We start from the raw sequence: 27,273 nt of genomic DNA, 5'->3' as shown, positions 1-27,273 counted from the left end.
TTGAAAACTGGGTAGGTTGGCTAATGCGATGCTCCCGCAGTCAGTTTTGAATCCCGGCAGATCAACTCTATGCTCAACAGAGCATCTGTTTTTAGAAAAGAGTGATTGAATGACGTTAATCGGCCCTTCTTAACGTGACCAAACCGCGTAATGACGAGAGTACGCAACGTGGAATTGAGAACAGAAAAAGTCATGGCAGGGAACCGATAAAAACATTCTATTGAACAAGACTTTAGATTATGATTAAAGTTCTCCTTACTTTGCCCATAAATACTCCAGTTTACCACGGGCTGCGTTTCTTAGTCATCGTTTCTATCGAACACATGTATCCCTGTGTTTCTCGCACGTATCACACGCCTACAGTGTGTGAATCATCTTTGTTTGATTGCACACAAGCGACTTTATTCATCGCATTAAACCATCTCAATTTTACTTCTTTATTTTCTAGGTCTTTCAACGAGCTCAGTATCGCTTCATTCATACTGCGTATATACACTTGAGCTATTGATCTTTTATCTAGTTCAATACATTCTCACCGACTATAGCGTCCCAAATCATTTGTATATTGCATACAGCACGGTTCAAGGCCTCGACATATATCTGGGGCGCAGTCGATCAATATTGACCCAGGAACCCCGCAGCACAATATTGATAGCGGAGACAGAACTCGGAACATTGTATTCCGCTTGGCCCGCGTTCAGAGGTTTATCCACATACACTCTCCTTTTTGTAGACCCTTGATGACTGCTTACCAAAGTGGTTACTGGGTTGCCCTGCTACTATAGGTTCTGTCAAGGCAATGGTCTTTGACCGCGTGTGTTCGAATCGCACAGTAGTCGTTGTTTTTTGTGAATGCAGTCAAAGACCCCCGAATAAAATGGTGTGAATTGGCTTTACTAGCGATGAATGCTCCAAGGCTCAAACTCAAGCTGGTTGAGTGGAGTAAAACATACATGCGTGGGCCACCCCAATGGGTTTGTGTTCAAGATACAACTGTAGTCATTCTCGCTTATGTCATGTATTAGAATCACCAGATATAACAATTGGTATGATTGATTTGTGAATTACTATGCGTTAAGCAACCCCAAGGAAGACACGGCACTACTATTGACACAATTGGACCACATGTGAAATACAGGGTATATCATAGACCGAAGAATAAAGGCAACAACATAAAAAAACGGGCTAGTCATGAAATACAATCAACGAAACGTGGGAGTGATCCTGAGGGATGGTTGAAGTTAGCGCCAAAAATCAGTGTGACAGTATATGAGCTTACTGGGGAGTGATTACAGCGATCTTCTTCAATTGGACTACGTACACTTGTGGTTCCTGCCCAGACTCAGCTAGTTCTATCGAGAACTAACAAATAAACTCAACATTAGATTCAGAAAGGTCAAGTTGCTCAAAACATTGGCTCACCTCTTGTCGGCTGCTGACATTCAGGCGCCGATTTGAGTACAACATCTTCTTTCCATCGAAGCTTGGACGTGCAAGGACTGGGAAGATTTGTGGAGCGACCTGCTTCTGGAGGATATCGAAAATGTTCTTCCTGGTGATGGGGGAAAGAGATTCGGAAGGAGAAATCCCTAAAAACAATGATAAGCAGCTGCCGTCATTCATTGGGATAGCCATCACTTACGAACTAAACAATTCAGAGAGTTGAAGAGGGGCAAAACAATTATGTTAGGATAACACCTTTCTATACTGTGGTGATACGTACCATCATATTGATATACACTGTTTTCAGGCAATCGAGCTCCGTAGTTCTCACTCGTAAGAAGAATAGGCGAGGTGAGCGGTTGGATGTAAGCGCTACTCGTAGTTCGCGCCGTAGAAATCTTTGCGGGCTTCGGGGCCTTGGCCCGGATAATCTTATCGTTCAAGACTGGTACCAGGTTAGGCTTAGGTGGTGTGGTAATCTTCGAAGTCGCTTTAGTTTCCCTTGAAGGCGAAGGTGTATGAGGTTGAGAGGTCTTGTTTGGCACTGAACCCGACTCTTTGGGGGAGCGCTTCGGTCGAGAGCGATGACTAGAATCGCCAGAGGTGCGATCACGAGACGAAGGTGGAGTTGTCGCAGTGACCGGTATCGCTGTTCCGTGGGATCGTGGAATACTAGTACTGCCTAAACAATCTCCTCGGGCCGATTGTGTATGACTCCAGTTCTCATAGGTGGGGATGTTACGGGAGCCTGTGAACTCGAATCTAGATACCTGTGGGACGGAACGCACAGGGCTCCTAGCGGGAGCATTGGTCGTAGGGGGCATGGCTGGGGATGCAATACGCTGTTTAAGGATTCCGCGGGGAGCAGGCTTGGGCTCCCGATCGACATTAGGCGCTTGAGGAGTGTATGCGGGTAGCGAGTCCTCTGAAGATCGAGGAGACTGGAAAGCGACAGATGGGGTGTTAGGTGCTGGGGTGACAACTCGAGTGGGGTCTGAGGGGCGTTTCACAGGGCGTTCACTCTTCTCGTTGGTGAGAATGCTTTGAGCATGGTGTGGTGTCTGAGGAATGGGTAGTACCGTGTCATCGGGCCTGGGCGGGCGTCGTGGCTGTGGAGAATCTGTTTTCGGCTTTATGGACGGTTGGTCCGTCCTCATCGAGACGACAGGAATGATCGGAGGCATGGTCGAAATAATCGGGGTGCGGGCTGATGCTGTCTGCTCATCGGAACGTGTAGGAGCAGTAACTGAATCCCGTGCTAGAGGTACCCTAGGTTTGACCGGTGGGATGGATGTTACCATAGTGGGTTGATACGGCCATCTCGACCATGTTGTCCTCTCCATCGCAGGCGACTCAGGCGAAGTTGGCGAAGCTGCCTTACGGATCGGGACGAGCGTGACTTTAGGCCGCCTCTCCCGCTCTCCAGCGACTTTGGGATTATGGGAGACTATAGCCGGTGTTTCGATTGGTTTGGCCGCGACTGGGTTGATCTCCACAATTGTAGGTTCAACCAACTTGACTGACTTGACTTCTACAGGCTTGGTTTCAACCGCTTTGACTTCCGTAGCTATAGTCTCTATAACCTGGACTGCTACAGGCTTGATCTCCATAGGCACTGCCTCTACGGGTTTAACTATGACTGGCTCGACCTCGACCTCCATAATCTTGATCGGCTTGGCTTCCACAGACTTGGTTTCCATAGGTGGGACCTCAACAGGCTTGGCTTCCACAGGCTTAATCTCGATCGAGGGTGAAGACGATCCTCCGAAGCCGAACCATCGCAATGGCGAAAACCCATCCAAAATTCTTGACGATGCCTTCGTAGCCGTGTCAGACTTCGCGGGCACGTCGTTGGTGGGAAGGTCGTTCGACAAAACGATTGGAATGGGTATTTCGTTTGTCGCCGCATTAGGCTTGGACTCGAGCTCTGCTTGGGCAGGGGGTTGTTTGGCCGCCGAGTTGGGATACGGGCTCACTGTAGGGACAGGCGATGGAACAGGGATGGTGATAAGGGGTGGCATAGCGGGTCGCATTGTCGTTTTCTCAGCTGGCGAGGGGGAACTGGTGTCGATAGATGTAATAGAAGACGCCAATCTACCACGCTTTGGTGACTGTGATTCCTGGGGTACAGCAGCGGCCTCACGTCCGGACAAATCGAGGTCATGCGAGTATTGACTTGCTCGCTCGCTGACGGGTGATGGGGAAAGAGGAATGATGACCTCTGCTAAATCGATGTGCTCGAAGGTGGGGCGGACCGGGCTGGGAGCGGGACTGATAGGCATCGGAAGCGCTTCATAAATCTCGTCCTGTTTGGTCGTGCTAGGCGTTACCGATCGGAGAGGGGTGAAGGCTTCGTGAGCTACTGATGTGGTTGATGGTGGCCGGGGGCTTAGGACAATAGACCGAGGGGGAGAAGAAGCAATGGATGGAATACTTGTGACTGGGGATTGCGGTAGATCAACGAGTATAGGCTCAGGTTCGGGATCAGACAAAGTTTCGGGCACAAATTCAACGATATCGAGCTCCGCGGTCGATGGTGCCGGTTGAGAAGGTACTAGATTGCTGTGAGACAGTTGGGCAACGCTGATAGTAGAAGTAGCCTCTGCGTATTGGTCATCAAGGAGCTCGATAACCTCGATCTAGGAGTTAACTCCATCTGGCTGTTGGGGAGCTCGATAATCTCAATCTTGGGAGTTGCCTCCATCTGAATCGGGGACTCGAGTAGCTGGATCGAAGGTGTAACGATAGGTCGTGATTCCTCCATCTCTAATTGGGGCGTATCAACGAGGGTCACGGGAGCCTCCAAGGGAAGAGGTGGTGTGGGCACTCGTTCCTCGACCAGAGTCGGAACCGAAACTACATCTTTGGTCTTCTTGCCTTTCTTCTTCCTGGGTGCAGTAGGGCTTGAAACCACAACGGTCTCTTCGATAACCTCATCTCCACCCACTGTGATCACGGATGGAACCTCAGGCTTCGTAATTTCGGCCACTGGCTCTTCAATCGCCAGGCTAGGGGTCGGTTCTTCAACAATAACAGTGGCTGTCCAATAATTAGTACATAGTTTCTCTATATATATATTTAAAAAGAAAATGTAGTACCTTTAGCTGCACCCTTCCGCTTGCTCTTCTTCTTTGGGGACTTGTTCGTAGAAGGTACGGTTTGTTTCGTTTCCAGAACTGGCGGCTCCTTCGGCACTTCGACCGGCGATACCGCAGGTTCAACCACTCGTTCAACTGAATGCTCATCTTCAACACCGGGAATAGGGGTGGGGGTGCAGATGGGGGTAATAGTAAGGGAGGGCCCTACCACCTCAATCCTTTCGATGACAGGTTCGTCTGTAGGAGACATCACGACCGGCTCCGCCTCCAGAACTGGCTCGGTAGGAAATCCGAAGACCGGCTCAGGCGCAGGTTCGACTGGAAGCTCGGGTACAAATTCGATCACTGGCCCTGAATTGACTCCCACAGAAGACTCAATTGCTAGTTCTACGATTGCTTCAACTTCTGGTTCGGGCTGAGTCTCGAGTAGGCTGAGTTTCGGGGAAGATTCAACGGGGAGGGGCGCAAGTATAGGCTCAGGTGTGGGTTCTATGGGGGAGGCCACGGTAGCTTCGATGGGGGTGTCCATGAGGGGAGACAATTGTGCGATCTCAACCGGATCAGATACCAGTTCAGCTGCCAGTTCAGCTGGCTTGGGGAGCTCCTGTGAGACAACCTTGGGGGTTTCGGCATCTTCGCCTGGGGTGGCTGGATGGAGAACATAAAAATTCATTTCACGAGAATAGAGCCATGGCACATACCTGTACGATTCTCTTCGTTCTTTGTCAGCTCCTCTACCACCGGAGAACGTGCGACTTCAACTACTGGCTCGTTCAGATGGGTTCAGTCACCTCGAATTCGACAAATTCGGGCTCGGTAGCCACGGTCTCAACAACCTTGGGCTCGTCGACTTTGGGCTCGTCAACCGGGTATTCAGCATATGCGGACTCGAAGGCAATGGGCTCAGTGACAATAGGCTCAACCGGCACAGGCTCGACGATCATAGGCTCGGTCACAACAGGTTCCGCTTCCACAGGCCCAGCCACTACAGATTCAACCGCAACCGGCTCTGAGACCTCAATAACCTTCAGCTCAGGTTGTTCTACCTCGCTTCGGAGACAGGCGGTACATCGTCAATCGGTGAAGCAGCGTGGATAGGTGCGGTCGAGCTCTTGCGCTTCTTCTTCTGCTTGGATTTCTTCCCCTTGGTTGGAGACACTGGCTCCTCTTGGATGGTACGTCTTGAACAACCTGGGGAGTAGGTTCCGGTTCTGGCTCCTTGGGAGTTTCAGGGACTATCGGTACCTCCGCGGTCGGAGAGGGCACGGTGACCTCTGGGATTGGTTCCACCTAACGCATCTATCAGTAAATTTCATGTAAAATAAAAATAAACCTTACTTGCCTTTGGTTCAATGGGAGTAGGGATCGGACTCTCTGCCTTTTCATTGCCCCAAACTGGCTTGACCTCGAGTGACGCAGGATCCGGCCTGGAGAACGGCCATGAAATGGGCTCCGATACGGAAACTGGCTCTGATTTAGAAGCAGGTTCCGATTCAGGCGCAGGTTCAGATGTAGTCTCGGGGATAGCAGGAACCGGTTCGCTGGGTGCAGCGCCCTTCTTGCCCTTCTTCTTTTTCTTCTTTGACGGAGTAGCAGGAGTTATAGGGGTCGCAGGGGTTGCGGGAGTAGGGGGCAAAGGAGACTTGGGCTTGCGAGAGCCGTCGGCTTGAAGAACGTCAATTGAAAGTTTGGGAGCCACCGGTTTCTCAGTGGAGATTTCGGTTCCTTCCGCTGGGACAGGTTCGACAGTTGGAGGCTCGATAGGCGAGGAGGAAGAAGCTGAGAAAATGCCTCGGTGGGAGGTTCGACTATGGAAGGGCCGTCACAGATTCGACAACAGGTTCGCTCATTAACTCAGCAGAGAGCTCGACTGCCGGCTCGAGAGATTCAGTTGCCACCTCCGCCACCTCGACCACCGGCTCAACGACAGACTCCGACGTTGGTTCAATGGGATACCGAATACAGGCTCGACAACCGCTCCATGGTGGATTGAGATGACTCGGGAACCACCTCGAGAGTCGGTTCGGGAGTTGACTCGGGAGTCAATTCAGGAATCAGTTCGACAGTAGGCTCAACGGTAGGCTCAACGGTAGGCTCAACGGTAGGCTCAACGGTAGGCTCGACAGTAAGCTGAGCAACCGGCTCTACAGTAGTCTCGGGAGTAGGCTCGACAACCACCTCGACTCCAGGCTCTTCCCACGGCTCCACGGTCGGTTCTATCGAAAGCACAGCTGGTGGCTCATCACGTGGCTCAGGCACGGGCGTCTCGGTGGCTTCTGGTGCAGGAACTTCATCATGCGTAGCAGGCGATACGGGCTCATCCACATGGGGCTCTATGATAGGCCCCTCAACAGGCGACAATACAACAGGCTCTTCCACAGAAGGTGGCGCAGCAGGTTCCTCCGCGACAGCGTCTACTATTCCTTTCTCCTCAACTGGCGTCAGAACAGGCTCACTCGTAATTAGCGGCTCGACTTGGGGCTCATGATTTAGGACTTCGTCTTGGGGTACGGGCTCCTGCGCGACTTCCGCGAGATCTGAGGGGTCGGCAATCGTCTTATCGTCTGGAGTGGCTGCTCCCGGTTCAAGTTCGGAACGGGTGGGAGAAGGAAGAGGGGCAGTTACTTCCAAGGCAGCGGCAGGTGTAGTGATAGGAGGAGGGGAAGCGACGAAGGGTTTAATGCCTGGGAGATTCGTTACAGGGATATTGGCCTTGAAAGCTGTGGGAAAGGTGGGAATAGGGGGTGTCGATATTGATGGGAAGCTCAGGCAAAGCAACGGCCTCTGGCTCGCCGACGAGCGAGTCCAAGTCCTGATTCGTTCTCTCCGACTTGCGAATCCAAGTCGTTCGGCTCACTTCCTTCAATAACCGAGGACAAGTCGTCGTCGCGCTGGCTCTCGAACCTCGTCTCGTTCTTCTCCCCCATGGGCGTTGACATGGGACTAGGCCCAGGTCCCGGCCTGATCCCTCCAAATCCTCCGCCTCCGAATCCAAAACGCCCTCCATTAATCCGATTGGTAGTACCGAGGCCGGCTCCAAAACTAAAGCTACTGGGAGTCCTAGGCGATGTGGTATTGATAGATGTCTTGGGCAGCGGCGCAGAAGTGGACCGCATGTCCGCGAGCGATGGTCGTTCAGTTTCAGAGGCATTGCCATCTCGCACCGTTACAGGGGACTCGCTCCGTCGACGATCCGGAGCGGCAGGTTGAGTTTGGAGCCGGAGTCCCGTGCTGGCCGTTTTGGAGCCGATAGGGGCCTCCTGGTTATCAAACTTGGAGACCAACTTCCCAGCCTTTCCGGTTTCGGCCGTGCTCTCGCGTGGCGGCGGCGAGAACGCGCTCGTGACCATGGCCTGATCCGGTGTTCGCGGTGGGTTCTGCTCGGTTGGCATCGTCATCGAGGTCGGTAAAGGCAAAGGCAAAGGTTGAGCTTGAGTGTGAGATTGAGTTGACACAGAGGGCGAAATCGGAGAGACACCCGAAATGGAAGTGGGAGTGACGGGCGACGATGCCTTGGGCGTTTCTGCTTCTGCCTTCGGCCCCGATGGGCCATCTTTGTTCGTGGCAGTGGCCGCCTTTTGCTTCAAAGCGGCCATCCTGGCCTCGAAAGACGTCATGCCTCTAGTAGGCCGATTGGGGGAAGAAGGGGCAGCATCGGAGTTGGAATTGGAATTAGTGGGGCCCGCTGTAGAAGATTGAGCGACCCGCTCAACAGAGGGGGATCGGACAGGCGGGGCGCGAGCGGGAGGGCCAGGACCAGGCACGGGAGTAGAAGCGGGAGTGGGACCAGGAGCGGGAGCAGGGGTAGGGGATGGCTCGTCGCCTATGGCCTGTTCAAATGTTTCGCGCGCTTTGTTGAGCCAACCCCAACCAGACGATTTGGCCTGTTTCGAAGAGGCTGCTGCACCCCAAGACATCCCAGACGCGTTTTTAGGAGTTGACTTTTGCGGCGAGCCAAAGCCAAAGTTGAAGCCAGATGTCGTTGTCGTCGGAGTCTGAGCAGGCGCTGTTGAGCCGAACCCGACGCCGCCCGGTCCACGAGCGGGAACTCCCGAAGTAGGCGAAATTGATGGCGCATTTGGTCGGGCAGGATTATTGGAAAAGGCACTAGTTCCAGTTGTGTGAGAGTCGTATCTAAACTGAGCACCTCCTAGGTTCTCGCCAGCAGAACTCGGCGTCTCTTTTCTCGCGCCTCCGTTGACAAGTCCATCAGACACAAGATTGGTATTAATAGCAGGGGCTTTACTTCCAGCAATATGCGCAAGAGGGGTATTATCGTCGTCCGAGGGCCTAGGAGGTAATCCATAGGTTCGCCTAGCAAAGGGAGAAAACAAGAGTTTGTTGGTCAGATCAGAATAGCCAAACAAGTACAAGCAATTAAACGTGCCGTTTGGCTCTGTTGTGTCCTTATTCGGTGTATGCTGTCGACTGCTACTGCCCTGGATGGAGTTACAGGGTCATCTTAACCTCGGACAGATCTGCCGCGTCTGAATTTGGGAGTTCATTAGATGAATTTGGGAGCGCGTCGGGAGTGACCTCCGCAGTGAGTGGCGGCGGCACGGTTTCGGAAGCCTTGTCGTCATTCAAGACTGCATTACTCTACCAAGAAAAAAAGAAGACGCTCGTCAAAGTGTGGCACCAGAACCAGGCGAATATATCTACCTTGGAAACACCCTCCCCCGATTTGAGCTCTGTTGAAGCGACTTGGACGTTGTCGGCCGAGCTACTATCTTGGGCGTCTGGCGAGGGAGAATCGTCCGCAGTCGGTTTCATAACGTCATCATGAGCCACGGCTGGCTCGTCCTCGTTCAGTCCCCATGCGTCGCCTTCGACGTCTTGTTCCCGTGCTGAATCGAGCGTACCGTCGAGAGGCTTCAAAATTTCGGGTTCATCCGAGGACGGCTTCGTGATATTCGCATTTGCATTGGCCTCTGAGTTGCCGGCGGTATCGATCTCCTCAGTAGTCGTGGGCTGGGAGACAGGATCATCGTTGGCTCGGGCAGCGGCGGAGGCGGCTTTCTTTGCGGCGGCAGCAGCTTTCTTCTTCTGGCCCTTCGATTTGGGAGCGGAGGGAGCTTCGGCAATGGGCGTTGTCGGGCTTTTAGCAGAGCCTTCAGTCGGACTGGTCGCATTCCTTATCTCATCTGTGTGCGCCGGAATGAAATTATGATTTTATAGCCACAGCCGAGACAGAAGTCCGGTAAATATGAGTCGTACCCGTCATTGATAGCAAGAGACGACACACATACCAGACGACAAGTCCTTCTGCTCCTCTAGTGGTTTGACCGAGGGCATGTCAGACTCGAGGTATTATTATGTGGGGCTCCGAGATACAGTACCTTTGCCAAAGCTCGATGCCGTGGGGCTAGCATCCACATCCGATGATCCTCCGTTAGTTGCCGGAAGGATTGTCGGGGCCGTAGTAGTCCTCTTATTCGCTGTCTTCTTCTTACCCATACTGTTAGGTCAATGTGGTGGAACGAAGTGGCGAACTGAGATAGTCACTGGCAGACTGGAGCAAATGCTCTAAGGCGACCAGCGTTTGAGCCCCACCGACTTTTAGGGGGTTAGCTGAGCCACACCCAACACGTGGGCGCTGACCCCAGATTTGCAAGCGCCTCTCACAAACAGAAGAGTTCATCGAAAAGAGCGGAAGACATGATCGAGGCACAACTCATACCGCGGAGCTATCGCGACTGAGGACGATAGATTGCAAATCGGTCGATTGCACTACTCTACACTGCCGATAACCCTGCCAATCTTTCTTCGAGCGATGATATTCTCGTCTCCAAACCCTCCACGTTGCGAGTGATAGTTCCCGAGTTGTCGCTGATACTGCCTTCAAGGCCCTTGACTGCCTCTTCGAGATCGGCTAGGCCTGCCCTTAGCCTCCGCTGGTCTTCCTCCAGACCGCTGACGGCATCCCCAAAGCCGGCGGCTGAAGCGTGGAGCGCACTCAATGTTCGTAGACGGGCTAGAACGGCGGGGATAGTCGTGATGTGTGGTGCGAGTCGTTGTAGGAGTGGCGCAAGTTCGGCCAATGCAGGGGGCAATGGTGCCCCAGGGCCCGAAGGGGTCCCGGATGCACTGTAGCGTTCCAAGTCGGTCAATAGCAATTTGAGACGACGCGAGATAGAGTCGATATGGCGAGGCTGAGCCAGGAGAGTGAGGAGATTGGATATCCGTGTCAAGTGGGGTAGAAGCGGCTGGGGCAGGGGCGATGACTGTACAAGGTCTAGTAAAGAACACGCCAAACAATCAAGATAAACCACACTCACTTCATCGAGCGATGTTCCCGAAGCACCGATAAGTTTCTCAAGTTGCGCAATACGCTGGTCCATATCGACTACTCCTCCACCATGTGGAATGGCAATCTCCGGCTGGGCGCTGTGGGGGACCACGTTCCGCACTGAGCTATCGGCCTCGGGCTTTGCCTTATCCTTGTTCTTGCCGTTGGCCATGGCGTTGATTAACCTTGTACGACTACCAATACCAGTTAATCTCCCTCGCATGTCGCTCAGTTCCCGCATAAGCTCAGTTGGTTCATCCTTCGAATCTGTTGACCCCACAGCTTCGGCTTCGAGTTGGCCAATTCATTCTTCATAAGTTCAATCCGCTGAGATAGAGGTAGGTTTGAGCGTGAAGGTGAGGGGGACCTGGAAGACGAATATGACGAATCAGGATACGAGTAGAGCTCGCGCTGGCGGCCTATCTCGACAAATCAGTGAGGAACACGTTTGCGTTGGATAGGGGGACATACGAGCTCTCCTCTCTGCGTGTCTGAAGAATCGGCCCGAGGTCTCTGTCGATGGCAGCGGTTCGTTGTCAAGCTCACCCTGACCCGGTCGATTAGCAGTGCCCCTAACGCGAGCGGCATCTTTTTCGTCATCAGATTCGACCTAGTGAATATGCAGCTTGAGATACAGTGTACGTAGCCATGTGCTTACCTCAGTAGGCGATGGTGGAACGTCCGGCGTTTCATAGACATCATGCCCCTCTAGGTCCTACGCGTATGTTCTAAAAATGAGATTATCTCAGCTAAATATTCGCGTCACTCACTATGTCAGGCAAGTTCGCGTACTTGGCTGCACTCATCGCGTCGTTGCCGGTTTGGGAGGTTATGGGTCAGGAAACACGCTGAACCTGGCTAGAGACACGCTTTACGTAACAGACGATCTAAGCGCCGAGCTCATATAAATTATAACAAACATTTGGCCGGCAAGGACCGGGCATCTGGTCTCGAGTACAACCATCATAGGATCTTAACATAAGTTACTACTATGGACTCTCATTCAAGCCAAAGTCAACGAGTGGCTTGCATTCGACAAGGTAGGCTATTTCCCTACTTGAGCGATCTCTGCTGTGCACCCACGTTGCGCATCTAGAACCCAGCTACGCGCGCCGAGATCGAGTCGCTTCGGGATGCGGGGAACACGGAAGAGCTCAAGCGACGACTCATGTAAGGAAAAACCTATGACTTATTTCTGCTTATCTTTGCCAAATAGGAAGCGAATCGAATTCGGTACAGCTGGTAAGTCCATTGCGGCAAGCAGAGTGCAGTCTAATAGAGAGTCTGAAGGTCTCCGAGGACTCATGGCTGCTGTTTCTCTTGTATGAATGATTTGATTGTCATTCAGGCATCTCAGGTAAGCCCATCATTTCCCCGTATTCCAAACATAAAATATAATTCATATTGCTATACTAGGGACTCTGTGCCTATGTCCTCCAAAATGTTCCAAACGCGACTGAGCGCGGTGTCGTCGTCGGTCACGACCATCGTTACAACTCTGAGAAATGGGCCCAACTGACGGCTGCGGCGTTTGTCTCCAAGGGATTCAAGGTTTATTTGTACAAGGGCATTGTGCACACCCCTCTGTAGGTTGCTGAAGCTCCGCCCCTGGTGCACGGGCTGACATGACGTTACCGCTATGAAGAGTACCATATACAGTCAGCAAACTGAACGCTGCAGCGGGAGTTATGATCACTGGTGCGTTGATTTGGTCTTGTGCTTGTCGCATTGGACGAGTGCTTATCGGCATATACGCAGCGTCACATAACCCTAAAGTATGGCATTAGATTCATACCTTTAGTCAGCGCTGATTAGCTACTTAGGACGATAACGGCTATAAAGTCTATTGGGAAAACGCCGTCCAGGTAGAGCGAATGCTTTATTAAGCTTAAGCACTAATTCAAACTGGCCTCTGAAATAGATCATATCCCCACATGATGCCGGTATCGCTGCCGCTATTGAAGCTAATCTCCGCCCATTGCGTGGGATTTACATTCTTAGCCAATGTGGACAATCTAGTCATTGACCGCACTGAAGAAATGACAGTTGCGTATCTTGATTATATCGCATCACTTAGTCGTACCAGGTACTTGATTCCCGCTTTCACCCGTTGTTCAATCGAACCACTAAGATTGGCGTCTGCAGGGAAACAAATGCTTCAGTCCTCTCAAGTTTACCAATACATCCATGCATGGAGTTTCTCGGGCATCATCGACCGAGCAAATAAAGTATTCGATTTTAAACCTTTGGAGCATGTAAAAGAACAACAAGATCCCAATCCGGACTTTCCAACTGTTGCTTTCCCTAATCCTGAAGAAAAGGTATGCGTTTTCTTTATTTTTATTTAAAGAAAAGTGCATATACTCACTTGTTTTAGGTGCATTGGTACGTACAAATGATGATATCCCGTGGAGGATTATAAACATAAATTGAATATTGTAGGACTTGGCAATCAAGACTGCGAACGCATCTGGTTCGTCGTACGTGTTTGCACAAGATCCTGATTCCGATCGATTCGCTGCCGCTCAGAAAAAGTAAGTATACGACGCGCAACGGGCAGCCAGTCATGCTCATGCTAAAATAGGCCAGACGGAACGTGGTTCGTCTTTTCAGGGGACCAGCTTGGAAGCTGTTTGCGGGTGGATATTGGGGATACAAAGCTTCTGGAAGACCTATTGGTAAGTCCTATTTTTTCTGTTAGGCAAGTGAATTGACCTCGGCAAATAGAAAAACTGGCCATGGTTGCCTCTACGGTCAGCTCCAAATTAATCGGTGCAATGGCAGCCAAGGAGGGATTCAAGTTTGTCGAATCTCTCACCGGTGAACTCTAGTCTCTTTGAACTATAAGAGCTGATGCTATGCGATCCATTGCAGGATTTAAATACATTGGGAATGCAGCTCGTGCTCGAGGCCGAGGGATACAATGTACTTTGGATATGAAGAAGCAATCGGGTTCATGCTTGGTGAAGAAGTTCGTGATAAGGACGGCGTTTCAGCAACGGTATGTAGGCTATTCTGACTTGGTCAACTTCTCTAGAGGTAGCATATATCCTTCAACTGATTTGACTCATGTTAGATGTGCTTTGCGGAATTGGTTTCCTCTCTCCATAGTCGGAGAAAACTAGCGACCGATTACTTGGAGGAGATTTATGCACAGTGAGTTAATTTCAACTCGTTGGCTTGCACATAACTAATATCTTTCCAGGTATGGATATTTCCAGGCCAGTCTATATCAGGTTCAAGATTGGGGATCAATTTATTGACGCTTTCTCTAGACAAGCAACAGTTACTTCATTTGCTCCCAATCTGAAATAGTCGACCAAATATTCGCTCGCCTTCGATCATACAATGACCCAGCTTCGGTACTTTTAACCTCCCGCAGATGCATTTTTGGGTACTGACACACTCTTGATTCTGTAGTTATCTAAAGACAAAATGTCTCAATATCCGAAATCAATCGGTGGTCTCACTGTTACGGATATCCGTGACTTGACTACAGGGCATGGGTTCGATAGCAGTGCGCCAGCTCCGGACTACGCACCCTCATTGCCTGTCTCAGGAGGACATATGATCACATTCAAGGCAAAGGGAGATGGAATAGCGATTGTTTTGACGGTTCGGTGAGTCGACTAGGAATACTCTTGTCTTTGTCGCGAGATGCTTACGCAATGGGCTATACAAGTACGAGTGGAACAGAGCCCAAGGTCAGCATTTGGTGTAGGCGGATAATTCAGCCATCCTAATAGTAGCTTCATAATAGATCAAATACTATCTAGAAGGCAGTGGTTCTACCCGCGAACAAGTTACGAAAGCGTTGGCTCGAGTGGTTGATGAACTTCGAGACGAGTGGATGCAAGCCAAGTTGCATAACTTAGGAATTCCAGGCGCGTAGTTAATATAATCTAGCATCTAATTCGAAGCGTTTGTTCATTGCATATAACGAATTTATATTTCTGCACGCCATCGCATCTTACACACTCAACTCTACTTTCTGGGCACCCTTGATTTCATCCTGCCATTTACTGAGCGCAGGAGCGACCCACTCTTCCAGGAAAGAGTCAACTTGTTCTGGCGCACGCCCAATAAAAGTCTTCGGGTCTAATAGGGTATCGAGCTGAGGAACGATTGGTGCAAAGAAGGGCTCTGCCTTGATTCGCTTAATCAAGTCATTTTCACCGCCCTCTTCTTTGACCACACGTGCGGCTTGGTGGGACAGCTGGGAAAGGAAAGACGGTCAAGCATTCGGACAGCGTGGCTACTCATGGGTACATACCACACGAATTTGTTCATGAGCTACCTGGCGATCGCCACCCGCCTTCACGATTGCCATAATGATATTCTCCGTCGCCATAAATGGAAGCTCCTGGGAAATCCGGCGTTCGATTACTTTAGGGTATACCACTAACCCTTCCAGAACATTTTGGAGCGTGCTTAAAACGATGTCTGCGGTGAGGAACGCCTCGGGGATAGAAACCCGGCGATTCGCGCTGGTCAAGTCAGAAAAGTTTCGAGGTCTCCTGGAATCAGCCTTACCTGTCATCCAAAGTCCTCTCAAACCATTGGCCAGCACTCGTCATGAGTGCATTCTGAGGAAGGACCATCAAGTGTCTTGCCAGAGAGCATATCCGTTCGCATCGCATAGGATTACGTTTATACGCCATTGCACTCGACCCAATCTGGTCCTTCTCGAATGGTTCTTCTATCTCCTTGAGGTTTGCAAGCAACCTGAGGTCTGTGGCGATCTTGGTCGCTGTTGCACCAAATGATGCCAAGGGCTGCAGGACATCGATATCAATTTTACGGGAGTAGGTCTGGGAGGTGACTGGGTATGCAAACGGAAACCCGAGGAGCTCTGTTACACGTTTGTCCAGTGCGACAACCTATCCATATGATCAGGTAATCTAATGATAATGGTCATGATCAAGCTCGTACTTTTTGGTGGTCTCCGTCAAAAAGGGTCAAGAACGAGGCCTGCGTGCCTGTAGTTCCCTTTACACCACGGAAACCAAGGTCGTCTCTTGCTCGCGAAATGTTCCTCAGGTCCCATAAGAGTTCCTGAAACCATTCCTGCGTTGGGTTTATTTCACAGGCAGCTCAAGTTCAAATTTACCTGGATCCAAAGGGTTGCACGCTTGCCGACCGTGGTCAGCTGTGCTGGTTGGAAATGGGTGAACCCAAGAGTAGGCAGTGCTCTATACTCATTTGCAAAATTGGCCAATCGGTCGATAACTATTGCCAATCGGGCGAGCAACAAATCGCACGCCTCCCGCAGTAGGATGAGATCACCGTTACTATAGATGAAGCATTGGAGCCTTGTCTCTCGATCAGGCAAATCAGCAACTCACTCTGTCACATAGCATGAGGTAGCTCCAAGGCTGCACATCATGCGTTTAGCTCACCGAATGATAGACAAGTTCGATACTAACTGAATGATAGGCGCCGCTGCGGTGCGACGGTTCCAAACGTATGTACATGCGCCATCACGTCATGGCGTCTCTTCTTTTCTTCTGCTGCGGCAACTTTGAATTGGTCTTCATCGAGCCACTGTGAATGAGAATCCTATTAAGCGCAGATGCCGCAATGCACAACTTATGGGGCATACTAGATTGTTTTTCATTTGAGTGATCGCATCGTCTGAGATAGGTAAACCCAACTCTTTCTCGGCGATGGCGAGATTCAACCACAGCTTGCGCCAAGTATGAAAACGCATCTACTCAAATAAAGTTATGTCCCCTGGCTATGAAGATGTTATAGAAGCACCATACTGCGCTCGAGAAGAGATGCGACATTTCTTTGCTTGCATAACGACTGTATCTGTTAGCGAAAAGAGCCATATATTCTGTTAACCATTTACCTTGAAAGTGGCGTTTGGTAGGTGTCCATTTTGTAAGATGAGATGGTCGACAAGATCCCAGAACTTTCAAAGAGATATGATCGACTATGATTGACGGCCGAAAATAATTGAATCAAATCACGTGATGAATCCCACGCCTTAACTTGATTTTGGAGGTATGCCGTGGGTATGCCCAGCGAAAACTGAAAATTTCCCTGCCCGTAGAACCGCATCCATTATTTTACTTCTACTCTTAACTATACTCTCCATGAGAGGTATGCAAACATCAGATGTAAGCTGCCCAGCTATAGGGTGTACTCAAACTACACCTAATTTGAGCGCCAGTAGGATAGTATGCAGAAAAGCGTGAAAGGGAAATATATAGGTAGTTATTGTAAAGAAAGCTTGATCATCATAACATTGTCCCCGCAACTTTCATATTGGATATTTCAACTCGGTATGAGTCTCTCCTTGACTAAATAAGAAAATAGGGCTCTTACCAAGTATTACTCGTACTTTATTCTTGTTTAGTCAAGGTGAGACCCATGCCGAGTTAAATATCCAATATGAAAGATATTATTGCAGTGCCAAGTGCGGTTAACGTTGACAAAGTTATATTTCAACCAGGTACCAACACCCTCGTTTGTACTGGTTTGTACAGCTACGATGCCGGACGGCCGTTGTCTTACGGCAGGCCAAGGATTTTCCTATCAGTTCTCTGGCTTCTGCAAGCAATAGGGATCGCGTTTTTAGAAATACTGTTGGACGAACTTCACCCTACCCCCAGTAAAGGTGTACGTTATAGCATTATCGCCATCTTCAATCATTGAGCGGCTCTACATATAATCCGAGATAGTTATGTAAGAATGTATGCATGCCAGTATCATTTCATCCCATATCATTCTCCATCCGGTAATGGGCGGGGCGACATATCAACCAAGGCGATAAGGACTAGGAGAGACAATAGGGAGAAAAATTGAACTCTGCCGAAAATTTTACCACTGTTGAGATACACGAAAAACGGCGATGACAACGAAAAACATTTGGATAGATATATCTAACGGATTTGTACCTTCATATCGAACGCTACTCGTATCATGTGCTATGGTAATTATGTAGCTACTCTGGTTCTAGACTGGTTAGTACTCGTCATTAAGCTCATACAAGTGGATGGAGACGCAAGCGAGATGAATGGGTACGAAGCGACCACGACCGAGGACGCCGACCTCGAGGCAAGGTCCGGAAGGCCTCCAAGCGACCAACATAGTACTGTTGGATCTCGGATAGACGTATTTTTCTACTAGAAGACTTAGATTATGGATGGCCATGGCGGCAGAATGCGCTTGTGAGCCTAATCGGCAGATGGAAAGCTTTCCAACGCTATAGCATGCTCACACCAAATAATTTGACACGCCGGCATGAGAAGTCAGGCCACCTCATACTGAATTTGTACTTGTATTGGAGGCTATTTAGAGCAGTCAATCAATTGCAAGCGGGCCGAATATTGACACAATTGCCACAGACAGCAAACGAGCCGCTCATAGTTCTCAAGGTATATGTGATTGGCGCATAGTTCGCCGGGAATAACCGATCGGCCCGGGCAGAGGATTGAGCAAAAACGTTTTCAGCAATGGGTGGTAAAACGGTACTTGCACAAGCGAGATAGACTAAGCTAGGGTCAATATTGAGCATCTAAGCGATCAGCATGATAGCAGACCGGAGCTCGTTCACCAAGTTGATTAAGGTTCACATGACAGGCACCAGTACTCGAATATCTCACGAACCGTAGCTTCTCGAACCTGTGGCTGGACAAGCGGAGGCATAAGGTGGATTCAAATGGAGGGGGTCCTGTGGTGAGGATACAAACTACGTTGGTGGATGCATTTCTAACGATGCCGAGGCCCCACCGATGAGCGCCTGGAGTTGGGAGCGGGCAAATAGACAATTGAAGACAATTTGACGTTATTCAGGGAGCGTTAGAGTATAGAAGACAGATCTATTGACGAAGAAGATCCCTCAAGAGTTGGGCAGCAATCTGATTCGCGCGTACAAGCGACAGAAGAACACCCATGCTTCGCGAACTAAATCTGGTGACATGATTCCTCGGACACGATGTCCCCAAAATCAAGCTTGGGCGCGGGGAAAGATATGGCCTCAGCCGGAAATACACAATACCGGGGTGCATACATTCACTCATGACCACCGATATATCTCATATTGACTATACCAAGACATTGTATGGGCGCTGGGGATGCCCGAGTACAAAATTTCTCTTGATCACAATCGTTCGTGGCGTTGGACATGACGTCAAGTGGGGCCCGGCATCAATGGCCCAGAAAACCTAAATAGCCGGCCAAGGGGTGCCGCGCCCGTCGATGTGCTTCGTCATACGGAACGATATTCCCATTCAAGCCCCTGACCAACAGACCCAGCAAGCACTCTTCTTCCTCAAATACAAGCGGCTTCCGCCCAACTTCCATACCTCCCACCTTTCCTCCCCGCCCCCCCCCATCTCCGCATATTTTCTCCGCATTTATTGGACATAACGCCATGACCGACGTCAAGCGAGACCCTTCGGTCGAAACCGAAAAGCGCGAATATACGCATGCCGAACAAGGCTCTCAGTCGGATGACTTTGACCGTACGTTATCTATTCGATGGTTATTGGCAGTTCTGAAAATATCTTATTAGCCAAAAATAAACTACACTTGGCCGAAGGTAACACTAATGCCAAGCTTTCCAACCCACTTGTCGGCATTCCCCACGACAAGCTAGAGGAGCAGTATGTACGCTCCGTCGCCTATCATGCCATTTTCTTATCATTTTTTTTGTAGGGCACTCGCATTTGCCCATTCGTATGGCCTTTCCGAGCATGCCGATATCATCCGCAAGGGGGCACTTGTTGCCCAAGACCCATTGGGTGAGTTTCGGCTCGAGCCAGATGCTTGCCTTTGATCTCACGCGACCTGAAATTAGGCTTCGATTCATTACCGCAGCTCACTCCAGAGGAAAAGGCAGAACTACAACGTGAACAGACCCATAGATGGGACCAACCGAAGACACTATACTACCTCGTAGTCCTCTGCTCCATGGCGGCTGCTGTCCAAGGAATGGACGAAACTGTGATTAATGGCGCAAACCTTTTCTGGCCAAGACAATTTGGCCTCTTTCCTGATGAACCTGGCAGAGGACGCGACCAGTGGCTGCTCGGACTAGTTGCTAGTGCTCCTTATGTGAGTAAACTGTCTTTTCTGAAAAACCTCGACTAACAGAATTTCAAAGCTCTGCTGCGCTGTTTTGGGTTGCTGGCTTACTGACCCCATGAATCGCATGTTTGGCCGCCGAGGCACCATCTTTATTACTGCCACTCTGTCCTGGTTGACTTGTTTCTGGCAAGGCGTTACTAACTCGTGGCCTCACCTTTTCGTAAGTTTCAACACCCCTTCCCATAGCAAAGTAACCTCACGCTCGAGTTTAGGCCGCCCGATTCGTTCTTGGACTTGGAGTTGGACCTAAATCGAGTACCGTCCCGGTTTATGCAGCCGAGTGCTCTCCTGCCCCTATACGTGGTGCCCTTGTCATGATGTGGCAAATGTGGACCGCATTCGGTATTATGCTCGGGTTTGTTGCCGACTTGATGTTCTACCATGTCAAGGACACCCCCAACATCACAGGTCTTAACTGGCGTCTTATGTTAGGAAGTGTGAGTATGGTATTAATCATATTTCAGCTCCGTGTATTAAATCCTGCATTTAGGCCGGTGTTCCAGCTCTTGCTATCATGGCTCAAGTTTATTTCTGCCCCGAGTCTCCCCGTTGGCTAATGGGAAAAGGCCGTTACCTGAAAGCATTCGAATCCCTATGCCGCCTCCGTAAGACGAAGATAATGGCAGCTCGTGACTTCTATTGTACGTCCATGTCTCGAGTCTATCCGGTTCCTACTAATTGTATTGCAATCACCAGACATCCACACCTTATTAGTTGCCGAACAGGAGTTGAAGCCATCTGGAAAGTGGCGCATTGTCGAGCTCTTCACCATCCCCCGCAACCGTCGTGCTGCTCTTGCGTCATTCATTGTCATGTTTATGCAACAATTCTGCGGCATCAACGTAATTGCCTACTATTCGAGTACCATTTTCTCTCAGGCCGGGTTGGGTGATATCCAATCTATCCTTGGTTCTTGGGGCTTTGGGATGCTTAACTTTGTCTTTGCCCTTCCTGCCGTGTATACAATCGATACTTTTGGTCGCCGCTTTTTGTTGTTGACGACATTCCCCGCAATGTCAGCTTGCTTGCTCATTACAGGCATGGCGTTGTGAGTCCTACTTGATTTGTATCGTGGGTGGATCCTGACAGCCTCCTCCAGTTTTATTGGCAACGATCATGCACGAACCGGGGTTGTTGCCGCCGGCATGTATGTATTTACCATATTCTACTCGCCAGGAGAGGGACCTGTGCCATTTACCGTAAGTTAATAATTACCAAAGTTGGCCTCTTTCTAACCAATTAAATATTAGTACTCCGCTGAGGCCTTCCCCTTGAACATTCGTGATTTCGGAATGTCGTTCGCGACTGCCACTTGCTGGTTCTTGTGAGTAATCTTGTTACAGCTGCGGACTCTCTAGATCAATTTGGTTGTGTGTAGCAATTTCGTGGTAGCCATCACATTCCCTCGCCTTTTGGGCGCCTTTACTCCTCAGGGTGCCTTTGGGTGGTACGCCGCTTGGAAGTAAGTAATATAGATTATCTCTCCAATACTATATTTTTATACTAATCATTTATCAGCGCCATTGGTTGGGTTCTCATCCTCTTGTTTGTCCCCGAAACTAAGGCACTCTCGCTCGAAGAACTTGACCAAGGTAAGTTTCCGCATTTAGCTCCTCTTGGCTCGTTCTAACAACAGTTCTAGTGTTCTCCGTCCCCACTCACACCCATGCTGCATACCAACTTCGTGAAGTGCCCATCTGGTTCAAACGCAACATTCTGCGCCAGGATGTTAAGCGTCAACCTAAACTTTATGAATGAAGACCTTGGCCCAAGGACTTATGCGCCCCCTGGTGCAGGTCATGCATAAGGTCTCATTGACGAGATTGCTCGGACTTGTTATCTGGAATGATTTACTTTTTTTTTGTTACGATGTTGTTATGTGCGGGATTCTGTACGACTCTAAATGTGCTGAGTCGCTTGTATCCATATTATTGTTTTGGGAATTGATACGTCGTTTAGTTCATCCATATGAGCTGTCTGTTGAGGTGTGGCATGAGGACTCCCATGATTATTCATTCTGATAGGAATAATACAATGGGCAGCGCTGCAAAAGTGATTCCTTTTGGACACAAATAACCTATGAGCTAATACCCGAGATGACCGAAGGCCTTTAGCCTGGGGGAAGCAAGCTTGGGTCCACAGGCCCACTGGTTTCGATCATAGGCTCTGTATCCTCTGGACTGGCGCTAATAGGCGTACGAGGCATAACCATTGTACCTGTTATCGATATTTAGTATTTTTATTAGATTTATCGATTCAGATTATACTTGCCTGTCCTTGCACTTTCCAAAATTCCAAACGGTTTGACCAAACTTAAAAACGCATTCACACGAGTTGTCTTGCCGCTCATCTCGACAATCACGCTGTTTTCGCTCACATCTACGATCTTGGCCCCAAACTGATCGGCTAGGGTCCGAATTGCGGCCAAGTGCTCCGACTTGCGCCGCAGAGCTCCGAGGGAGTAAGTACCTTAGGGCTAATGGCGGGTTGAGGTTCAACCGCATGGGGATCTGGGTGAGGATTTGCCGAAGACTCAAAATTATGCGCAAGCGTGGTTTCACGCTCGAAGGTTTTAGCTTGATGAGTGGGGCCCCCCTTGAAGTTGGTCTTCGAGGTATTCTGGTCCCACCGACAGTTTAACGAGCGCAAGTTCTCGGTTGATAGTCCGGGTATTAGTATAGTCCAGAACGCCCAGACCGGAACCTTGTAAGACGTGAGTACACAATTTAAGGTTAAACATTTTATGCTCACCAAATCTTCGAGTTGCCGCCTAGCTTGTTCGACAACTCCGTCTTGCCCGCTGATGACAATGCACATCCGGACAGGTCACGGATTTCGGTCCGGCAGACGACAAGCGAATCGATATTGAATCCTCGACCAGCTAAGATGCCCGAAACCCGAGATAATACACCAGGTTCATTTTGAACTAGGCAGTTGAGGGTGTGTCTATGAGCCGAAATTAAAGTATGAGTTAGGGCTTTGGTGAGTTGAAGCCGGGTGCATTACTTTTTGAACGGCTCATTACTGGGAGGTGGAGTATTGTATAAGATGTTTGTTACGGCCTCTTCCGCAGTTCTTGAGCGCGGGAGACTGGTCTCTGGCAGAGGTGGTGGATATCTTCGCTGTGACGATTTGTAGTCTAGAGCCGAAGTCGAATCTTCGATAGGTGGTGGAGGACGTGAGCGGTCTTTAAGGTGAAAAGTACTGGTATAAAATGTTCTTTGACGCAATATGCGCCCGACACTACCCCGAGCGAGCGACATGGTTTCGGTCGAGTCAAAAAGTTAGGATTAGGATATCTTGATCAGCCTTTCGGGATTATCGGCGCCAAGTGTGCACGTGATACGGCGATGGCCGATAGGTGGCTATATGTGGCTCGGGTAGAGGTCTTTGGTAAATTTAGTTGATATTTATGAATATTATATTAACTGGTCCTCTAACACGATGTATTATCAGCCTAATAATGCCAAAGTTAATATTATTGGTGTCTGGTGGGTTCGGAGTATTTGTGACGTGTACTCAGAGTACTTCGAAAACAATCGTCGGAATGGACATATATTCAACGAACGCGCGCTACTACGAAGGTCCGAATAAACTTGAAGAACAAGTGTTAGGGCTTGTGCGAGTGCACGAGCTGGTGCTATTAGTAGGCATATACTAGAGATATGTGCATAGATACCGCAAGAAATGACTCACTAAATTGGCCAAGTTTCTCCTAGTTAGCGTATTGTTACACGTAACGATGTCAAGAGTGATAGAGAAACTGAGTGCAATGGGGAAGTTCCGTTGGTCCATTTCATCGGTTTGATACTAAGGACTGAGAGCCCATTATAACTGCGTCAAGACATCCGACGGATATCGTCTTATTCAGCTATGTTTCTTAGCTAATTAAGGTGTAGCATTACATATAGCTCTGTGAGGTTCGTTTCGGGGCTTGTATTTTCAAGGTCGCGTAGGCGAAATGCTTGGTGATAGGAAGGGCAAAGCTTTCCTAGCCTTGGATTCACGAGAGTTGGAACATTTCTCTTGTGTTGTATATATGTAGTAAGTTTAATATTTCTTGGTGACATGCCAATCTGATTTGATGAATGGTATGGTTTCAGCAAGGACTTGAGGCTCGCTGAAGTGATGTTTGTTTGGATCCGCAACCAGGTCAGATTAAATAAAACGTAAGCAGTGAACACGCATAGGTAATTAGGCTTGACTATGGGCTGTCATGTATAGCCAACTCCCTCTAGTGGAAACCTCCATAACCGTGATTAATTGACAGCGACTGAATTGCTTAGACCCAAATAGGGTGTGGGGTAAATTCAGTTTTAGCGCAAAACTTGCACCATCAACTTGCGAGTCGAGAGAGTTGACTGTATGTGATGGGTGTGCTATTATGCCGATTTTTAAAAATGGTTTGATTCACGAAACCTCCAGACCTCAGTTTATATTTCAAATAAGCGTTTGGGTGGCTATAATCTAAGCGCGGTTAGGTGGTAGCTGATCACATCCTGATCATCAAACGGTGACCACGACTCCTTTGGATCGACAAACCCCCCGATACTGCGGTCATTGTTTTCGAAGCTTAGAAATATTTCTCGATGACGCAGAGACACGATAGTAATAACTACGTTATTCACTCAAGTCCACCTGAGCTAAATCCAGAACCGGATATCTTTACCTCAACGTCCTTGAAGAATTCCAAAGACAAAGATACCCTAGTGAGCCAAGCTATTGTAGCATTAAGGAGTGTGACTAATTAAACTTTTAATTTACCAATAGTTGAGGGGCATCGGATGTATGTGCGACCTAAACCGTCAGCAGTTTGTTAATTACTGAAGAAACGCTAGACCTGTGTGGCATCCAAGTGGACGATAACAATGGCCCCAAAAGGCTCACACGTCAGGTAGCCAGGTCTCTTGGAGTTAACCCGCCATTTGTTCAAGAAACAAATGACTTTTTCACCGAGAATATTGCCACTACGACTGAGCGTGACACGAATTATGTCCACCAGGGTTGGTCCATTGATGCAACCTCAACAATTTCTCCATGGACTTTGTCACGTACTATCACCCGAAATGGGCCCAATAATAGCGGAGCCTGGATTACGCGGCGGACTGTGATCAAACGACTCAGCGTGCAAGTGTCATTGACGGATCTCGTTCCTACCTCAGAATTCCAAGATGAAATTGAAGTGGCGCTGAGCCAGCCAACAGTTTTTCAGCAATTCAGAGCGGTTTATTGTACATTTCACAAGTGGTCAGTCAAATCAACCCAATTCTGGGTGCATGCAGTTGATGATGAGGTTCATCTACCAGGGGTGATGTGGTACCATTGGTATGGAGTATCAAATTTAGGCACTCGCTAGCAATACTTCTAACTCATTCATACAGGAAATTGATATGGGTATATCTTTGACCTTCACTGATCTTGAATCCAATATATCTCAAGTAAAGTGCTATTATATAACTTACGACGGTTTCGAAATAAAAATGTTTCTTAGCTTCCTGCTACTGCCAACTGGAGAGACACTTATTACTTGATGACGATTCGAACTGGGCGTACAACTAGACAGGTTTGTTCGGTTCGAGCATGATCACAGGTTGTTGTCTCATCCCACCTTATAAAAACCAGGACGGTAATAATTCTGCGAATTGGGGAAAAGAGGTGTGGCCATCCATGAGTTATAGTAAGTTGACTTGGGTATTAGTTGTTTGCGGTGATTAATGGACTTTATGCAAGCATCCCCGCTTACTTGGCGCCAGATCAGAATAACAAAAGTTGCACCTACGATAGAACTTCTGCCACCCAAGATTCAAGAACGACTCTTGGAGCTATATGCCAAGCGTTTATCCTATGTCCCAGCTATCACGATTGGGCCCGGAGATAGTTCTAGCAAGACTTATGAGGACACACCTCATGCCACAAAGCAAATATCTAGCGTTACTGTCTATACATCTGACTGGATCAGGAGCATGAGATTTACTTATGCAGACAAAACATGCTCTATTAAGCACGAAGGAACTGAAGGGTATGGGGCTGTGCATGAATTCAAGCTTGTAGAGGGTAAGTCTGGGGAAGAATGCACCAATTATTAACTGAAATTTCTCTTCTAGGGGAGTATATTACGGAAATGATAATATGGCACAGCCAACAGCAGTATATTGGAGGGCTTCAATTCATTACCAACCTAGGGAGGTGTTCTCCTCACCTTGGAGGGGGCGAGACTCAAGTCACGCCAACTATAGCAAGAAGCAAAGGAGGAGTTTTGGTTGGTGTTATCAGCCTATTAAAGCGGCATGATTTGGGCTATTTGTTTAGCAAGATCCAGGCGAGTAAAGTGGACAGATATTGATATTCTGCTTAATAAATAGGCTACATATTAATTAGGGCATATGGCGCCACGATGTTTTCGATAGAGTGCCAAAAGAGTGCGATGTATTTTCTGATTATTACGGTTCCAAGGACGGTCGACCCTTCAACGATCGTATTGTTGTACGGAACTCAGATATAGCTATATCCCAAATCGAGGTATGGAGCGCCGGGGTTATTGATAGCATTCAGGTACACACCATTGATATACAATGCTTCTGATGCGCTATGAGTACTAACATAGCACACACCCCAACAGTTTACATACGTTGACAGTAAAAACAAGGCAGGGAGCCGAATTCTGTCCGATAGACATGGGGGTATGGGAGGCTCTAAAAAGGCTCCGTTTGTTCTTGGTTCAGGAGAGCATATCTTTGGTATCTCTGGAAGGCATGACAACAGTCGAATCACCCAACTAACATTTATAACAAATCGGGGTCAGTGATAATCCCACGTCCTTTAATGTTTGAACTGTGTATGCATTATGACTACAGGACGGACTAGCGATGTATTTGGAGTGGGACAATCGACCGGAGAATCTCAGTCTTTCTCAGTTTCTTCCCCTGAGGATCATGAAGGGAACCGCATGAGGCTGCAGTACATATGTGGAAAATGGTAAGATTACGATTTGTACAAATTGAAATTTATTCCCGTAACTAATCTGGGCACACTGCTAGCGATACGTTCCTTAATGGGGTTGTGTTTGCTTGGACTCCCCTATAATTTAGTCAAAGTATTATTGGGTAATAGAAAAAAAGCCTTTATTACCTGTGTTTAAATATACGGAACTACTATGTAATAATATGCGCAATTGTTATAGGGCCAAGCAACATTCAAGGACCATTACCCATTGGAAACACATATATCAAATGGTCGCGTCGTGACTGTGGCTATGGTTTACTATTACAATGCTAGTCAGTCTGTGGGGTCTGATTGGGCCGTGATCTCAGAGTGACAACGACGTACCCGCAACCCTCGATCGTA

At 48.9% G+C, this 27,273-nt stretch overlaps 7 protein-coding genes and 1 pseudogene across 8 annotated transcripts; 4 read left to right on the top strand and 4 right to left on the bottom strand.

Annotated features, from left to right (window-relative positions):
• The first annotated feature begins 742 nt into the window (after positions 1–742).
• On the top strand, positions 743–839 carry RhiXN_12424 (annotated as a pseudogene). The gene has a single exon. The product of its transcript is annotated as a tRNA-Ser (tRNA).
• A 363-nt stretch (positions 840–1,202) lies between these two features.
• RhiXN_10479 (uncharacterized protein) lies at positions 1,203–9,998 on the bottom strand (the record flags this gene model as incomplete). Its single annotated transcript, XM_043330295.1, has 18 exons — positions 1,203–1,224; positions 1,280–1,362; positions 1,423–1,589; positions 1,724–4,026; positions 4,077–4,482; positions 4,542–5,189; positions 5,243–5,273; positions 5,333–5,557; positions 5,611–5,732; positions 5,787–5,831; positions 5,880–6,349; positions 6,396–6,448; positions 6,498–7,261; positions 7,399–8,855; positions 8,995–9,140; positions 9,204–9,685; positions 9,791–9,814; positions 9,881–9,998. 18 exons carry the CDS (start codon positions 9,996–9,998, stop codon positions 1,203–1,205), a joined length of 7,566 nt encoding a protein of 2,521 aa, XP_043184392.1.
• A 278-nt stretch (positions 9,999–10,276) lies between these two features.
• RhiXN_10478 (dynamitin domain-containing protein) lies at positions 10,277–11,636 on the bottom strand (the record flags this gene model as incomplete). Its single annotated transcript, XM_043330294.1, has 6 exons — positions 10,277–10,765; positions 10,820–11,024; positions 11,111–11,249; positions 11,302–11,440; positions 11,489–11,545; positions 11,601–11,636. 6 exons carry the CDS (start codon positions 11,634–11,636, stop codon positions 10,277–10,279), a joined length of 1,065 nt encoding a protein of 354 aa, XP_043184391.1.
• Positions 11,637–11,821: 185 nt separating this feature from the next.
• RhiXN_10477 (phosphoglucomutase/phosphomannomutase, alpha/beta/alpha domain protein) lies at positions 11,822–14,722 on the top strand (the record flags this gene model as incomplete). The annotated part of the gene is made up of 22 exons (XM_043330293.1): positions 11,822–11,870; positions 11,934–12,000; positions 12,047–12,152; positions 12,179–12,187; positions 12,247–12,416; positions 12,476–12,528; positions 12,589–12,605; positions 12,654–12,695; positions 12,752–12,848; positions 12,908–12,916; positions 12,976–13,151; positions 13,208–13,219; positions 13,273–13,364; positions 13,420–13,508; positions 13,558–13,650; positions 13,705–13,831; positions 13,942–13,986; positions 14,036–14,055; positions 14,146–14,192; positions 14,251–14,450; positions 14,513–14,534; positions 14,591–14,722. The coding sequence occupies 22 exons, from the start codon at positions 11,822–11,824 to the stop codon at positions 14,720–14,722; spliced, it is 1,674 nt and encodes a 557-aa protein (XP_043184390.1).
• A 78-nt stretch (positions 14,723–14,800) lies between these two features.
• Positions 14,801–16,593, bottom strand: RhiXN_10476 (adenylosuccinate lyase; the record flags this gene model as incomplete). Its single annotated transcript, XM_043330292.1, has 9 exons — positions 14,801–15,046; positions 15,104–15,317; positions 15,364–15,710; positions 15,763–15,885; positions 15,941–16,121; positions 16,176–16,205; positions 16,253–16,374; positions 16,433–16,540; positions 16,591–16,593. 9 exons carry the CDS (start codon positions 16,591–16,593, stop codon positions 14,801–14,803), a joined length of 1,374 nt encoding a protein of 457 aa, XP_043184389.1.
• Positions 16,594–19,213: 2,620 nt separating this feature from the next.
• RhiXN_10475 (Sugar (and other) transporter) lies at positions 19,214–21,687 on the top strand (the record flags this gene model as incomplete). The annotated part of the gene is made up of 13 exons (XM_043330291.1): positions 19,214–19,304; positions 19,355–19,445; positions 19,498–19,583; positions 19,640–19,896; positions 19,946–20,089; positions 20,142–20,366; positions 20,420–20,570; positions 20,626–20,977; positions 21,029–21,128; positions 21,180–21,253; positions 21,308–21,391; positions 21,448–21,521; positions 21,572–21,687. 13 exons carry the CDS (start codon positions 19,214–19,216, stop codon positions 21,685–21,687), a joined length of 1,845 nt encoding a protein of 614 aa, XP_043184388.1.
• Positions 21,688–22,039: 352 nt separating this feature from the next.
• RhiXN_10474 (uncharacterized protein) lies at positions 22,040–23,192 on the bottom strand (the record flags this gene model as incomplete). The annotated part of the gene is made up of 6 exons (XM_043330290.1): positions 22,040–22,146; positions 22,213–22,327; positions 22,399–22,632; positions 22,681–22,729; positions 22,753–22,875; positions 22,936–23,192. The coding sequence occupies 6 exons, from the start codon at positions 23,190–23,192 to the stop codon at positions 22,040–22,042; spliced, it is 885 nt and encodes a 294-aa protein (XP_043184387.1).
• A 1,326-nt stretch (positions 23,193–24,518) lies between these two features.
• Positions 24,519–27,012, top strand: RhiXN_10473 (Jacalin-like lectin domain protein; the record flags this gene model as incomplete). The annotated part of the gene is made up of 12 exons (XM_043330289.1): positions 24,519–24,638; positions 24,700–24,715; positions 24,768–25,261; positions 25,311–25,367; positions 25,421–25,492; positions 25,552–25,606; positions 25,660–25,983; positions 26,034–26,257; positions 26,308–26,481; positions 26,534–26,726; positions 26,784–26,904; positions 26,967–27,012. The coding sequence occupies 12 exons, from the start codon at positions 24,519–24,521 to the stop codon at positions 27,010–27,012; spliced, it is 1,896 nt and encodes a 631-aa protein (XP_043184386.1).
• Positions 27,013–27,273: the final 261 nt, after the last annotated feature.

Source organism: Rhizoctonia solani, chromosome 11 (assembly GCF_016906535.1).
Source record: "Rhizoctonia solani chromosome 11, complete sequence".
NCBI classification, from domain to species: domain Eukaryota; kingdom Fungi; phylum Basidiomycota; class Agaricomycetes; order Cantharellales; family Ceratobasidiaceae; genus Rhizoctonia; species Rhizoctonia solani.
Note: the sequence above shows the minus strand (reverse complement) of the source record. Positions and strands in the feature narration are given on the sequence as shown.